Source organism: Lycium ferocissimum, chromosome 5 (genome assembly GCF_029784015.1).
Source record: "Lycium ferocissimum isolate CSIRO_LF1 chromosome 5, AGI_CSIRO_Lferr_CH_V1, whole genome shotgun sequence".
Taxonomy (NCBI): domain Eukaryota; kingdom Viridiplantae; phylum Streptophyta; class Magnoliopsida; order Solanales; family Solanaceae; genus Lycium; species Lycium ferocissimum.
In genome coordinates, this window is record NC_081346.1 from 3,219,487 (window position 1) to 3,234,551 (window position 15,065).

Consider the following 15,065-nt stretch of genomic DNA (forward strand, 5'->3'; position numbering starts at 1 on the left):
TAATAAACATGTGAGCAGTATGCTTGAGCCCCAAATATGACTAATTGGATCAGCTGAACCCTCCCTGCACCTTTGGCTAATATTTTGTCTTATTATTATATAATATTTTGTGTGAGATAACAACTTCAAAATTACTAATCTCGGGATAAAGCAATAAAATTAAACATTTTCCTTTCTTCATCAGTGTTGTTTCCCAACGTGATTTTAAGAAAAAACAAGGTTGAAATTGAAAATAATAGTTTATCCTAATTTATCTGGTTTTAAGTAAAACATATGTTTATAACATATTATATATATCACATATGTACAATGAATCAAATACTAATAAAGTATAATAACCAAATAATCTCGATAATTATGGGATAACTCATTCCCCAACCAGATGACCCCTAAATGGTGAAAATGAAATATGAGTTCGGATATATAAAAAACATAAAAATGACAACAAGTGTAGTCACTTTTAAGATTGTTATTTAAAATTTATCTAAAAATTTAGCTAGTTCGTGACTATCTTCTTTTCTTGCAATACTTTTTTTTTTCTTTCCAGAGTCATGAAAAATTCATGGATGCACCTTATTACACTAATAATGAAGGTATTAATAGTAGCTCAGTTTAATACCTAATATAATGTGAGGCAAATTTCAAAATTTTTATTATCACGAGAAAGTAATTGTTAAATTTCCGTTGAGTTTTCTACTAGTGACATTTAAAATTTTAAGAAAAGAATCCACATATATAAAATCTAATTAGAACCGACTGTTGAACTGTCAGAAATAAGATTCTTTTTAGCCCACAATTTTAATGGCTAACATCAAAATAAGCCAAACATTTAACGGAAGTCAAATTTAAGCATTTCGAGCAAATCTGGACCCTTTCGGAAAGATCTTTTGACAAGCGATAGATGTTAGCCATCTTCCTAGGGACATATGTGCAAATAAAGAAGAAAAAATAATTTGCGTAGGCTACCCTTTATTTCGTCCGTCATCATTCATTCTCGTCCCTCTCTCAATCCCGCTCAGTCCCCATATTTCAAAATTAAAAAAAAAAAAAAAAAAAAACCATTCGCTTCACACAAAGCTCGTGTGCTGTTTTCAGTTTCCGGAAACTTGCATTCCAATTCCTTATTGGAAGGAAAATGGTGAAGGAAGAAGCTGTTATCTCCGATCCAGTGGATCCTCTTCATGGCCTCATTGGACTTCCTTTGCTTCCCAACAGAACTAGGGTTTCTACTGTATCAGTTGAACCTAAAGACCTTGATTCAATTCATAATTTCATCAAGTCTATGGTAACTATTTCGTTTCTTTTTACATCTTCTCACTTTATTTGGAGGAGAAATAGTGTTAACGTTGTTACTTAGAGAGCTTTAGTTACATTCGTTTGTTATTCTTTGATTTGTTCCTGCACTGAACTCCAAATTCAACTTACAATTACTACAATTATATGTAGTTTGTTGTTTTTTAATTTCATCAAGTCTATTGGTAACTTTTTCGTTTGTTTTACTTTATTTTTTCCAAAAGTTATAGCTCTTATTAGTTAATTTGGAGGAGAAATAGTGATAATGTTGTTACATAGAGAGCTTCAGTTACAATTCATAATTTCACCAAGTCTGTGGTAACTTTTTTGTTTTTTTACTTCATTTTTTTAGTTATAGCTCTTTTATGGATCTTCTCAGTTAATTTAGAGGAGAAATAGTGTTAATGTTGTTACTTAGAGAGCTTTAGTTACATTTATTTCGTTGTTCTTCGATTTGTTCCTGCACTGAACTCCAACTTATAATTATTATACAATTGGAATGGAGTTTTTTTTTTTTCATGAAGTCTATAATAAGTTTTTCGTTTGTTTTTCTTCATTTTGCAGAAGTTATAGCTCCATTATAGATTTTTTTCAGTTAATTTGGAGGAGAAATAGTGATAATGTCGTTATATAGAGAGCTTTAGTTACATTCGTTTTGTTACTTTTCGATTTGTTCCTGCACCGAACTCCACTTCCACTAACAACTAGTACAATTAGAATGGGGTTTATTTTTTTAAATGCTTTTTTGTCCCTTGTTTTAGTTTTTGCCGACTATGATATCTCTTTTGTAGATCTTATCAGGTAAATTGGAGGACAAATAGTGATAATGTTGTTAAATAGGGAGCTTTAGTTACATTCATTTCGTTCTTCTTCGAGTTGTTGCTGCACTGAACTCACACTTCATTATAATTCCTACAATTGGAATGGAGTTTTTTTTTTTTTTTTTTGTCCCTTGTTTCAGTTTTGGCCGACTATGATAAACTTGGATTTTTCAGAAGTTTATAGATCTTATCAGTTAAATTGGTGGGAAAAAGTGATAATGTCATTACGTAGAGAGCTTTAGTTACATTCACTTGTTATTCTTCAATTTGTTCCTGCATTAAAATCCAACTTCAACTTACAATTAGTACAATTAGAATGGAGTTTAATTTTTTGTCCTTGTTTTAGTTTTTGACCGACTATGATAAAGTTGGATTTCTTTTGGTGGTTGTACGTGATAACTGACAACATAAATAGCGTAATTTGTCCACTTGATTTCCATTGATTTAATTTGGTTAGTTATTTGGTTTTCGGTGATGTCATGACGATAAATTGTTGTTCCTTCATTATGTTTGTAAAAGGAAACGAAGAGTCCTGGGCTTTTGGAGGACGCCAGGGCCATTGTGGATAACAGTGCGGAACTTGTGAACACCAAGTTTCCGAGTTTTATACAATCTATGGGAATTGATTGGGATCTTACCATGAAGGGCAAGGAGAAGCTCCAAGAGAGAAGACCAGGCCTTGGTCGTAAAAGGGCTCGATTTTCTCTCAAGCCTAGTACAAGGTAAATTGTAGATAGTCTTTCGTTTATTCTTGAATTTGATCCTCTTGAAACTATGGGGTCAGCATACCTTGCTATGTGTTTGCAGTCAACCTCCTATCAGCTTAGCTCCTCGTTTAGACATTGATCAACTGTCAGATCCAGTGGAATTTTACGCAGTTTCTGAAAAGTTAGAAGGTGATTTTGTTTCTTTTGTTGTCTTTTGACTGTCTGATTGCAAGTTGATCATGTCCGCAACTAAAAACAGTTTATATTATACTTAGAGAAAGTGAATAACCATTTTACACGTGGTCAATTTACAGATGCTGTAAAGGAAATAAAAAGACAGAACGGCAGCATTATCCATGATCCAGATATGAATAATCCACTGGCCAATGCACGGCGTCGTCGACCAGGCATCTTGGGGTAAACTTAGTTACTCTTTGTTATTTTACATGGAAATGCCTATCTTACCTTTATAATCCTCTCAACTTTGCTGTTGCACCTTTTTAGAGTTGTCTCTTTTCTGTCTCAGTAAATCAGTGAAGTATAAGCACCGTTTCTCCACCCAGCCTGAGAATGATGATGCATTTATATCATCTCAAGAGACATTGCAGCGTGATATTCTGGCCGAACGTGGTTCTCCTTTGCTAGAAGAGCTCCCTGGCTTCAGTGATGAACTACAAGAAGCAGATTTCACAGGTTAGTGGTTTTAACTAATCAAAATGGATACCATGTGTTTTTTAGATTTTATTTTTAACTTCTCTATGAGCAAAACATATTTCAGAGGTGTTGATTGGTTTCCAATTGGACAGGATCAATAAAGGAAACAGAAAACAGAGTCAACATCATTTTGGATGACTTACTGTCTGGGAGTGGTGAAGATCTAGAAGGGGACATGGTAGCATTCAAGTTACAAGAGCGATTACAGATCAAGCCCATTGAACTAGGAACCTTATGTATGCCTGAGTTCCCTGTGATTGGAAAGCCTTATGGTAAGGCTTTTGGAGAGAGGATTCAGAAGCCTAGGATGTTTTCACTGGGGATACAGGATCTGGTTAGAAGTGCAACTGAGGGAACACCTTCCACTCACAAACAGCATGAAGTAAGTCCTGCCAGTAGTTTAGCATCACCCACTCCACCAAAAAGTCCATTTGCTTCATTGTCTTTGTTGAAAAAGAAAATTATGCAGTCAAATCCACTGAGAGATCCTTTTTCGCCTCTCAACATTGATCTGCATTCGGAGCATCCAAATTGGTCCGTGAAATTGAAATCACAGTCTGTAAATAATAATGTAGGACCTATTGAATCTCATGGTGAGACAGAAAATCTTGCTGGTGGTGAAAATACGAATATTATGATTCCTTTAAGAGGTTCAGACTTTGAGCATGAGCAACTGATGGAAAAGAATTCAGGCAGAGATAGTGTAAAAACTGGGCCAAGTGGATCTCTATCTGGAATGGAGCAACGAAATGGTTTAGATGATATCGATTTCGATGATACCGATGTCAATACTAACGTCAACTTAAATATGAGAAATATGGATTCCCACCATGAGTCTGATGGGCTTGACAAAGTGAAAGATGATTCAGTTATAAACAGTGTTTTGAAGGATCAACAAGGTCTTGAGACCGAATCCTACATTAACTGTCAGCAGATGCAGGATGTGGAAGTGTTTGCAGAAAAACTACCTTCTCTTCAAGCTCAAGGGAAAGCTGATGATACAGCAAATTGTACCATTGAAACAGCTGTTGAGGATTTTCGATCAGCTGAAATTGATCAGCAGGCAAGTGTATCCACTTTTTTACCATTATATACTACATTAGATACACATCATTCCAAGAGTTACAATTCCAATTCTGACATTTTTCATTCATACATCATTACCAGGTTGACAATATGCCACCAGAAACAGTGCATTCCGCAGAACACAATCATCACTTTGAGGATTCTGTCAAAGACTTAAATAGTGGTGAGATTCTATTTTGGATGCTTTTTTCATGTCAACTTCATCATTTTTGAAGGTGCTACATTTGAGTGTTGCCAGCTACATTCTTTTGTATAGCCAAACATTTTGTACTTTTTGAAAATAATCTGTGTCTTATTTGCATTTAACACATTGCTTGAGTTTTTCATGGAATCATCTATAGTCAACTCTTTGTTTTCTTGACCCACTTGAATATCCAACTCTTAATTGGGTGATTCATGGTATGTGCTATAGTCTACAGATTGAGGTGTGAACTGTTAGAAATTTAGCATTGGAAAGAAGTAGTTCCCCATGTTTGCCAAAAATTGTGCTGCAGTGAAGACCAAACCTTAGATTTCTTGGAGATGTTCTCTTATAATTTTTCTTTTCTTTTCCTTTTCATCCCCCTTTTTGAATGGGAGGCATCTTTATAAAAAGATTAGGTGCGAAGAATTTTGAACTTGTGGCTGTCAGGAATCATGACTTTTGAGCTTCACTTTTTTTATTTTTTTATTTTTCTTTTTCACAAAAGGTATTGATTTTATTGAAAAGATGAGGATAACCCTGCATCGTTGTATACCATATGGAGGACCTTACAAACAGATATGGCTCTCTGCAAAAGCATCCACTCATTGCTATCTACCAGGATGTTCGAAGTACTGCAAAAATATGTCAAAAAATAATAAGAGTTATCTAATATGTTTGAACTTCACTTCTATCTTTCGAGCTCCTGTCAGGTTCTAGATTTAAATTAACAAGACATAAGTTTGATGACGGTGCATGCAAGTTAGTGCTGCTCTTTGATGCTTTATTGTGGCTAAGAGCATTAAGGTGTCATAATGTCACTAGCAAAGCATTCGGGATGATTAAAGTAACCCCCGTACTGATAGCATAAGATGATATGTTACATATTGATGCCTATAGTCTAGAAAGTTTTAATTAGAAGTGTTATATCATGGTTAATCAATCATTTTTTGAGCATGCTCAAATAGTGTTTTCGAGAAGATGGAGAAGGACGGCATCGAGATAGATAATTGACGAAGCTGGTGCTTTGAACTTTTTACTTCCGCCTTCCAATGTGAATTTTCCTCTAAAGATATTGAGGTTTCTTTAATACTTCACCAGCAAAGTACTTGAGATGATTATATGTGCAAATAGTATATGCTGTTCGTATCACATAGGGATTCCGATTGTCTAGTTTAAAGTTTGAACTGCAGGTGTTCCTTGATTCCTCATCCTAATTCGATATTGGCAAAAGATAAGAAGACTTGTCAAACCCCCATGCCCCTTATTTCTGTAATGCTGTGTATTTCATACACTAAGCAGTAAACCACTTAAATTGCACATGGTGAATTTAAGAGAAGTATGCCAGGACGAATATGCCCAGATATTGTGACCTGAAAAGTTATTCAGAACCAACATTATGTTTAAATTTGTATCATCTCTGTTGTCTTATTTGCACAGTATCTGCATCCTCAGAATCTCAGATATTGGTTAAATCTATTTTAATCTTCAGACTTCACGCTTGTTGGTGATACTGCAACTCTCTCTTGCTCCTTGCCTTCGAATTTCTTTCAATACTAACTTCCTTATTGTTCGTTTTCTTCCAACAAAGCTTTAATCGGGAGTCAAATCTTTCCCAAAGAGACGCTAAAATATCATGCAAAATTTAAATTTCGTTGCTTGTACAGACAATGACTTGTCAGAACTTTCAAGAATAGGTTTTATAGATGTTTGGTGCCGTTTCACTTTAGGTACTTTTCTAGTGTGTATAGCTTCTGGTAAGATATGAAATACATAAGTATGGTTGTTATGAACTTGTGACCTGTTTAAGCAATTTAGCAACAATAGGATCCTGCTGTTCAGAGTCAGCAAGCTCTTCCACTCAACCCAGTTTATATTTGCTCACTTGCTTTACTGTCTTTTATGTTTAAGTAATCTGCTACCTCCAACAGCTGCTGAAATCATTCTCACAGTTATCACCTTCCCTTTTGGATGGTTATTGCAGCTAGTGCGGTTCTGCCACCATTTACATTATAAAGTTGTCATCGTTTCATTATCAAGCAAATAGACTTGGGCAGTTTGCACTTTTCACAACCAGAGACTTGCGCTGAAATTTAGTTGCCAATACATTCTACATTTATGTCGTTTTTCTTGAATGGATAGCTAGTGGTTTTATGCATCCTACTTTGCATATCTTAACTAGTGATAACAGTCTGATGTTTGGGAAGAACTTAAGAAACTTGATGTCTTTTTACAGATCAATTGAACTCAGTTGCAGTTGAAGTTCCTTCGACAGAATTGAGATCTAAATTTCCTGAGATGAGCCCTCAGCATCATGCCCAGGTTGTCTTCTTTCTTGAATGCTCCTTTATTATTTTATTTAGCAAACTCAAAGTGCAAAGTCCTGTGCTTGATTTGCCCACTTTTCTCCGGCCAGTAAATCTTAGGATCATACAGGAGAAGACACACTTTATCAGAGAAGTTCATATATACTCCCTCTCACCTGAAAACAAAAAAAGATGGCAGGGTTTGAAATATAAGGGGTCAAAATATCAGCCACAGACAAAAGCTTGGTACTTAAGTGGAGAACGGTAGAGGGACGGCCACGTTATCCACAGAGTTTCAAACCTTTGGCCACTGGTCCTCAGAGATCTCCTGGTTACCAAAAAGTATTATTAGAGTCTAAAACATCAAAGTCAAAGGAAAAACTGTCTGTCTCTCCAATTGTAACTCTAATATAGAAGAGAGTAAAGCTTAGTGCTTGTACATAAACAAATCCATAGATGAATAAACACTATTGGTGAAAATGGTTTGTGCAAAAACATATAGCAATTCCCAAATTTGTGTAAGAGACAATATTTCTGATGTGACTGCGGAAATTGAATGATATTAGTTAAACACTTCAGAAGGTTTAGTCCATGATGTCTGCCATTCTAGGTTGACATGTATTTGCTTGTGTTCTTTGCAGTTGTATCTGTATTTATTATACTGATTGGTGATGTAATATTTCTGATGCATTAGGAAAATGCTAAGCGACAGAAAGCAAAACGACCTGCTGTCGGAAGGCGTGAAAGAAAAACTCTTTCTTCTAGGCCAAGTATAGCAGGTTTACTCTTGTACCTATGAGGATGTATTTGTTAGAAGTCTTGCGTTTGCGTGTATGATAATGAATTTCATTAATTTGACAGATGCTGGTACATCATTTGAAAGTGGGGTTAGACGAAGCAAACGAACGAAGACAAGGCCTTTGCAATATTGGAAAGGCGAAAGGTTATTATATGGACGGGTTAATGAGAGTGAGTACTTTTAACTTCTTTTTTTGTTGTTGCTTTGCTGGTTTATTTTTGTCCTTCAGCTTGGGTTCATGTGTTAGACTTGGGTGATAATTCAGTTTGATCCTCTATCTAGTTTTTGTTTCTCTATCTGTGTGTGCGAGAGAGAGAGAGAGAGAGAGAAGGGGAAGAAGGGGGGGGGGGTGTGGGGGCGCTTATTTGGACTGGTAATTTCCATATTTAACCTTTGGGAGAAAACAAAAGATTTAATGTATCTTTGTGTTTCTATTGCAGGTTTGAAGCTTGTTGGCTTGAAATACATCTCTCCAGGAAAGGGATCATTTAAAGTGAAGTCTTACATCCCCGATGACTACAAAGATCTAGTTGACCTGGCAGCTCGCCATTGATTTTCGAACGACATTGGTAGATGGATCTTGTCCTATGCTTCAATTTTAAATACAAATGTAGCAATTATATGTAACGTACCCAAGGTAGGTATTGTGAAGCTTGAATTATTATCTTTGATTTATGGATCGTTACTCTATTTTCTGTTCCATCTATTAGTTATCCGAAGAACAGATGACCCCACAGTGCTTCAGACACTTGTGGCGGCTTGTTAATGTTAAGTGAGGAAACTACAAGGCAACTTCCTATACAGCAAAAGAGATCTACTTTGTTCCTCGGATGTCGCACTACACGTTAATTGTTACTGTGGTCTATTTTGGAAGTACAAGGTACATTTTAAGTATGAATCACCCATGATAAAATGGTTGATAGTCCCCTCAATTACTCCAATGGCCAGAATAGTGCTGTCAGCTACAAATTATAAAATCAGTTTTTACTAAGTTTATCTAGTTTGTCAACTGCGTTTCGTCATGACAAATTAGGGAATTCATGAATATACCCATTGTAGATTTATAATTAAAAAGTTTCTGTATGTCTGCTTATTCCCTGTTTTGGCTCAGTTGAGGATACAATATAAGAGAACTGCTTTGATGTCTTTATCGTTCCTGGTCCATTTTGGGGTATGATAATAATCACAATCTCAAGATTATTACCAAATAATAAATTCAAGAAATAACATATAATGTTATGTTTAGTCTGAAGAAGGCTTTGTTCTTCATTTTAAATATAAGCTCATCTAGATATGTCGGCACAATGATTCTATTTAAATTAAGAGCATTTGCAATCAGCAAGGGTAAGCACGAGAGCTAAAATCCGGAGTCAAACCATAAGAAAATACATAAATTAGTTAACTTGACTCTAGATGGAGTATTATCCACAAAACCAATGTGGTTCTTAATTTATTTTTTTCGTTGAATATGAACCATTGCTAAGAATTCTAAAATTAATTTTATTCTAGTATTTGAAGTTTATTGTTTTCGTACTTTTATGAAAAAAAAAAAAATGCAATAACAAAGGCAACACTTACCTGTTTCAGATTCCTTACCCCGAATACTTGAACCTGTTCTAGTACAAACAATCAGACAGACTACTGCAAGATACATGATTTTCTTCGTCAATTCCAATTTATGTCTCTAGTTTTAGTCTTTTTAAAAAAGAACGACATACTTATATATTTAGTGGAGGTTCTTAGTTTCAACATTCCCATTTTATCCTAATGAAAATGTCATGTTTTAGACTACAATATTTGAAAGTAATTTTTGGTATGGTATACTTAACTTTAACTTAATATCAAAAAATATAAAAGTTGCAAGAGTCTCCCGGAAACAACCTCTCTACCTCGATAGGGTAGGGGTAAGGTCTGCATGCACTCTATTCTCTCCATACTCCACTTGTGGGATTACACTAGATATGTTGTTGTAAAATACAAAAGTATTTTTATATTCTTAAACTTCGTGTTCACTCAAATTAAAACAACTGGATTGAGTGAGTGCTACTATGTCAACATAAATTACAAAGGTTAAGCCAATAACACTAAAAATATTTAAAGTACTGTGCTTTTAGACTCTGTGAAGCGATAGAACATCAACAACAACAATATCTTCAGTGTAATTTCACAAGTGAGTTTGAAAAGGGTAAGATGTATGCACACCTATCCTCTACCTTTGGAGTAAAGAAATAGTTTCCGATAGACGCTCGACTCAAAAGAAATATAGTCAAACCATAGAAGATCATGTACAAGAAAACCTATGCAATACATTTAAATTTAGAAGACACCGGTTTTCTGAGGGATGTGAATTTTCTTTCACTACTCTGACCGAAAAAAAAAGAAAAAAAAGGAATTTTCTTTCACTACTTCTTCAGAAGACCAAAGTTCTGAAGCGGAATGCTTCTAAGAAGACGAAAAAGAAAAGGTCTATAATATTTGAACTGACTTACTTACTAATCATCTAAAGAAATTTGAACGTCGCTTTACATATTTCATGACCAAATTTGTCATCCTTATCTTAGTTGCTTCTTGGTCTGGAGGAAGACTACAAGACTAATTCAATATATATGATGTTCAGTATGCCATTTTTGTTCGAGAAGAAATCATTCGAACAACTAGTAATTAAACCAATTAATGTACGATTTAGATAACTAAATAGCTAGCTAGACAAAGTATCAATTAGTCAAAAATATGTTTAGCTCATTAAAATTGCAAGTAGACTTCTTGTACAGCATTTGTACTGCTTTAATTACATGAAGAATGCTTTAATTAGCGTACAGGAAGGGGAAACATTAAAAAGAAAAGGAAAAACAAAAGGCAATTTGAAGGCTACTGGATAATATAGAATAGGGAGTTATAAGTCATTATACATGACGCATATACAAATCTTTTCTGTTTCGTTTATTATTATTTTTATAACATTATTTTTCGTTTTTCCGTTACGTGTCCACAGGATGAAATAGACAATTATTTCCTTCATTTTTGTTTCTTTATATGCTCTTCAATTTTTTAAGTTCGCATTCAACAAATAGAGCCATCACTGCATACATATAAATAGCTATATGAGGATATCCAGATATTAATATATTCACAAAGAAAGATGTAGATATACTTAATCTTAGCGAAGGTTTCATACCTTGTCTATATCGGAACCATTGCTATATAAAAATATATATTTCGTTTCAATGAACAGTTAATGAATACTAACGAGAATATACTAGAATAGATTGTTTATAAACGATGAACAAATTAAATGCGATGCAGCTGTACCAGAAAATTAATGATTTTGAATCAGATAGGAATTCATATCAGGTATATATAATGGTGGTTGTTTAATGGGTGAATATGTGCATGCACATGCAGTGTAATGAGAACTATACTTGATATCAATACAAACTTCTCTAAGTATGTGAATATGCTACACACTACAGTACTAGTACCAATTCCAATTATATTTATCACTTTGGATGGGGTGTTGACACGTGCCCTAGATATGCAGGTTGCATACACAAAAATTTTCGTAAGCGATGCTGATATATGAAATAATATCAAATTAAACAAATTACTATAGTAACAAATTAATGTCAATTTTTATATTTGTACAGATATTAATTTTCATTTTAGTTGTTTTCTATATCAACGAAATCGTCCTTGACACCACTTTGGACAAGGTATATTTGCCCGTATCTGCAACCGCAACTACTTGGACCGGATGATTGTAGAGTATTACTTGTGAATTGATATGAATCAATAAGTTTTAACTCAGATATATGTATAGTGGCACTGAATTTATTAGTGGCGAATCCAGGATTTTCACTTGGGGGTTTAGAAAAAACAATAAAAGCTAAATATAAAAAATAATATTGATCCTGAGAATCAAATCTAGGATGCTAGAGACAATTTGAACACCTTGGACCACTTGAGGTAACCTTTTGCATTTATTCAGGGTATTTAACAGTTAATATATGTACATAAACAAAGAAAATTCACCCTACATATACACTGTAATTTTTTGCCGAGAGTGTTCGGGTAAACACCCTCAGCACCCTCTGAATCCTCCCCTGCAACCGATCTATTACAGCTATAAATTGAGAAAATAGAAATTTTTGTAGTAACTATGTTTTCAAGCTTGAGGCTGTTAGAAATGGCATTTGATTTACTTTTGAGTGGTAACGTTTTATTTTAAAAAGAAATTTGGAAAAGTAATTTTGGAGAAGGTCGTGTATATATAGAACCTTTTTATTAGAATCCTTATAGTACGCAAGAGAGAAAAATGTATGTCATAAAATGAGAGCCTTATACGTGTTGAAAGAACAAAAGTATCATTAAATTTTCTGTTGGAACTCGGAGAATATATTTAATTTCGATAGAGAGCGATAAACTTTAATATTTAGTAGACTTTTTACTTTGTACACTCAAGTTAATCGGGTCTATATATTTCAAAATATTAAATTATATTAAATAAGGGAATAAATAACTTTTGAGTCACTCCATATATACGTAATGTGGACCAACTAGACGGCCAAATGTGCATAAATTTGGTGATTTAATGATGTTAAAATAGACTTTAATTAACTATATGGTGAAATGAGTGTCATATATTTTCCAACTTCCAACACATTTATGCAAATTTTGATTTGATAGAAACGCACAACATAAGTACACTCTCGTCCTAATTTAAGTGTCTTAATTTAACTAGCATAAAATTTTAAGAAATAAAAAGAGACTTTTAAATTTTGTAACATTAAATAAAAAATATCTATATGGCAACTTGGCATGTAGATCGTTGAAATTGAAAAAGTTGGGCAAATTGGGAGGAGTAATATTTTACTGCGAATTAACCTCGTTAATATCTCCATCTTGAACAGTGAGAGAACATTGTTTCCATTTTGTGGTCCTCGTTTTAGCGTGCCCACTGGCTCACAAGTCACAAGAACCCCTTTTTTAATTTTCATGGCCCCACAAAGAACATTGTAAACCTATATTTTGTCACAATTCTCAGTCTCAATAAATATTTATGCATGAGATCAGAAACAAGAACCCATTTGTATTCTACAATCTGCTTATTCATTTATACACTATCCCAATATCCCACTTTTTTAATTTCTCTATTACCTTAATTTTATTTCCATGGATCTTCTTCCTGGTCTACCAAATGACATAGCTCTTGAATGCTTAATTCGCCTTCCTCTCGACCAATTCTCCAAAGCTTCTTCAGTATGCAGTAACTGGAAACGCGAAATTAAGCACCCCATGTTTCGTCAACGACGAAAGAATTCGGGTCTTACCCGACCCGTTTTTGCATTAACCCAAGCCATGGTTAGCACCATTAGAAAACCACATGGTATTACAACCTTTTCATCTACACAAATTTATCGTCTTTCTCTTTATGATCCAGAAAAGGAATGTTGGTATGATTTGCCACCCATACCCGAGTTAGTTGACGGGTTGCCCATGTTTTGCCGGGTTGTAGGAGTCGGGTCGGAGTTAGTGGTGATTGGCGGGTGTGACCCGGTGAGTTGGAGAGTTATGGACTCTGTCTTTATTTACAGTTTTATATCGGGTACGTGGCGTTGTGGGGCCCACATGCCAGGTGGACAAAGGTTGTTTTTTGGGTGTGTGTCGGATTTGGAGAGATTTGTGGTTGTTGCCGGTGGACATGACGATGAGAAAAATGCATTGAAATCCGTGCTTTTATATGACGTGGCGAAAGATGATTGGGTCGCGATGCCTGACGTGGCAAGTGAACGGGACGAATGTAAGTGCACTTTTTACCAAGGTAAATTCCACGTCATCGGCGGTTATCCTACGCATGCACAAGGTCAGTTCCAGCGTAGCGCTGAGGTGTTCGATGTTGCCACGTGGCGGTGGAGCATGGAGGAGGATTTTCTCGGTGCCGACACGTGTCCGCAGAGTTGCGTAGAAGGAGAGGATGGGAGATTATACATGTGTCGAGATGGTGACGTGGTTGTAAAGTGTGGTGCCATGTGGAAACATGTGGCGAGGTTGCCAGCTGAGGTGTCCAACGTGGCGTATCTGACAGCGTGGCAGGGGAAGTTGCTAGCTGTGGGAAATGCTGGATTTGATGAACTCTATGGTGGTTATGAACTTGATGTGAGTAGTGAAAGTAGAGAAAAGAAATGGAGAAAATTGGATACACCAGATGAATACACTGGCCATGTTCAATCAGTTTGTTGTTTAGAGATATGAAACTTTCAAAGGGCAGTATGTACTTTTTTTTCTTTTTTCTTTTTCCTTCCTTGATTTGCTCTCTGGTTTGTGGATTTTCTTAGGTCAGAAATCACATTGAGCTTTTGTGCATGGTTGATTCTTCTTTTATCTACTTGCGTTTTCTGTTACATAACCTGTTTTCCCCTTTTGTTTGTTTTCTACTTTTGACAAAGTCTTTCTGCCGAAGTGCATTCCTCAGCTATTTAAGGCATAATCGAGGTTTATAAATTCTAAATTTTTATTGGTTAAGTTACTTTAAAATTAATTTCAGAGTTATGAGATTGAACTTGAAAAGTCTGGATCTAAAATTTGTTACAAATTACAAATTACAAATTTAAGATATACGGATCTTAGTTAAGGCTTATCAACGCCGAACTTCAACTATTTGGAAGGAAGAAAAAAAGTTTTGACATAACAGTACCAAACTTGCCTAATTCTGAAATTTTGGGATTGTTAGGCCGAACTTCCAACCCTGTTGATCATTCTATAGTCGTAAATGGTAATTGAAACAAAGTTGACCACTCCTTATCCTTCATCTTTACAGGTAGCTCCAGCTTGAGAGGTAAATAAAATAATAAAGAAGACCTTTAGGATGATAGGCAAGCAAGATTTCTCTCTACATAAACATTAGTAATAAAGGTCTTAACGTATGAGAATTAACGTTTGGTGCCAAACTTCAATGAATCATGCTAAAACTCATTTAGTTTATGTGTTCACTTTGCAAGCTAGATACATCATTAATTCATGTTCATTTAACCCCATTCTAGCATTAATAAAGGTCTTACTCAATGTATTAACGTTAACAAAAATTTGTTGTTAAACTTCAATGAATCATGCTACAACTGATTTACGTATTCACTTTGTGAGCTAGACAAATCATTAATTCAT

At 34.9% G+C, this 15,065-nt stretch overlaps 2 protein-coding genes across 2 annotated transcripts; both read left to right on the plus strand.

The window, feature by feature from the left end:
• Positions 1-910: 910 nt before the first annotated feature.
• On the plus strand, positions 911-8,597 carry LOC132055457 (centromere protein C). The gene is made up of 11 exons (XM_059447295.1): positions 911-1,285; positions 2,634-2,836; positions 2,922-3,010; positions 3,136-3,238; positions 3,348-3,514; positions 3,628-4,598; positions 4,703-4,784; positions 7,039-7,124; positions 7,803-7,887; positions 7,970-8,077; positions 8,348-8,597. Exons 1-11 carry the CDS (start codon positions 1,136-1,138, stop codon positions 8,458-8,460), a joined length of 2,157 nt encoding a protein of 718 aa, XP_059303278.1. The 5' UTR covers positions 911-1,135; the 3' UTR covers positions 8,461-8,597.
• Positions 8,598-12,954: 4,357 nt separating this feature from the next.
• Positions 12,955-14,313, plus strand: LOC132058085 (F-box/kelch-repeat protein At1g80440-like). Its single transcript, XM_059450648.1, has one exon. The coding sequence runs from the start codon at positions 13,077-13,079 to the stop codon at positions 14,154-14,156; it is 1,080 nt and encodes a 359-aa protein (XP_059306631.1). The 5' UTR covers positions 12,955-13,076; the 3' UTR covers positions 14,157-14,313.
• Positions 14,314-15,065: the final 752 nt, after the last annotated feature.

What these genes read in the sequence shown, in the direction of transcription:
- LOC132058085 (XM_059450648.1), top strand. Translation starts at nt 13,077, where the DNA reads ATGGATCTTCTTCCTGGTCTACCAAATGACATAGCTCTTGAATGCTTA.
- LOC132055457 (XM_059447295.1), top strand. Translation starts at nt 1,136, where the DNA reads ATGGTGAAGGAAGAAGCTGTTATCTCCGATCCAGTGGATCCTCTTCAT. An exon ending in TCTCTCAAGCCTAGTACAAG is followed by an intron (nt 2,837 to 2,921) that starts GTAAATTGTAGA and finishes ATGTGTTTGCAG; the next exon opens with TCAACCTCCTATCAGCTTAG. An exon ending in ATATGGACGGGTTAATGAGA is followed by an intron (nt 8,078 to 8,347) that starts GTGAGTACTTTT and finishes TTTCTATTGCAG; the next exon opens with GTTTGAAGCTTGTTGGCTTG.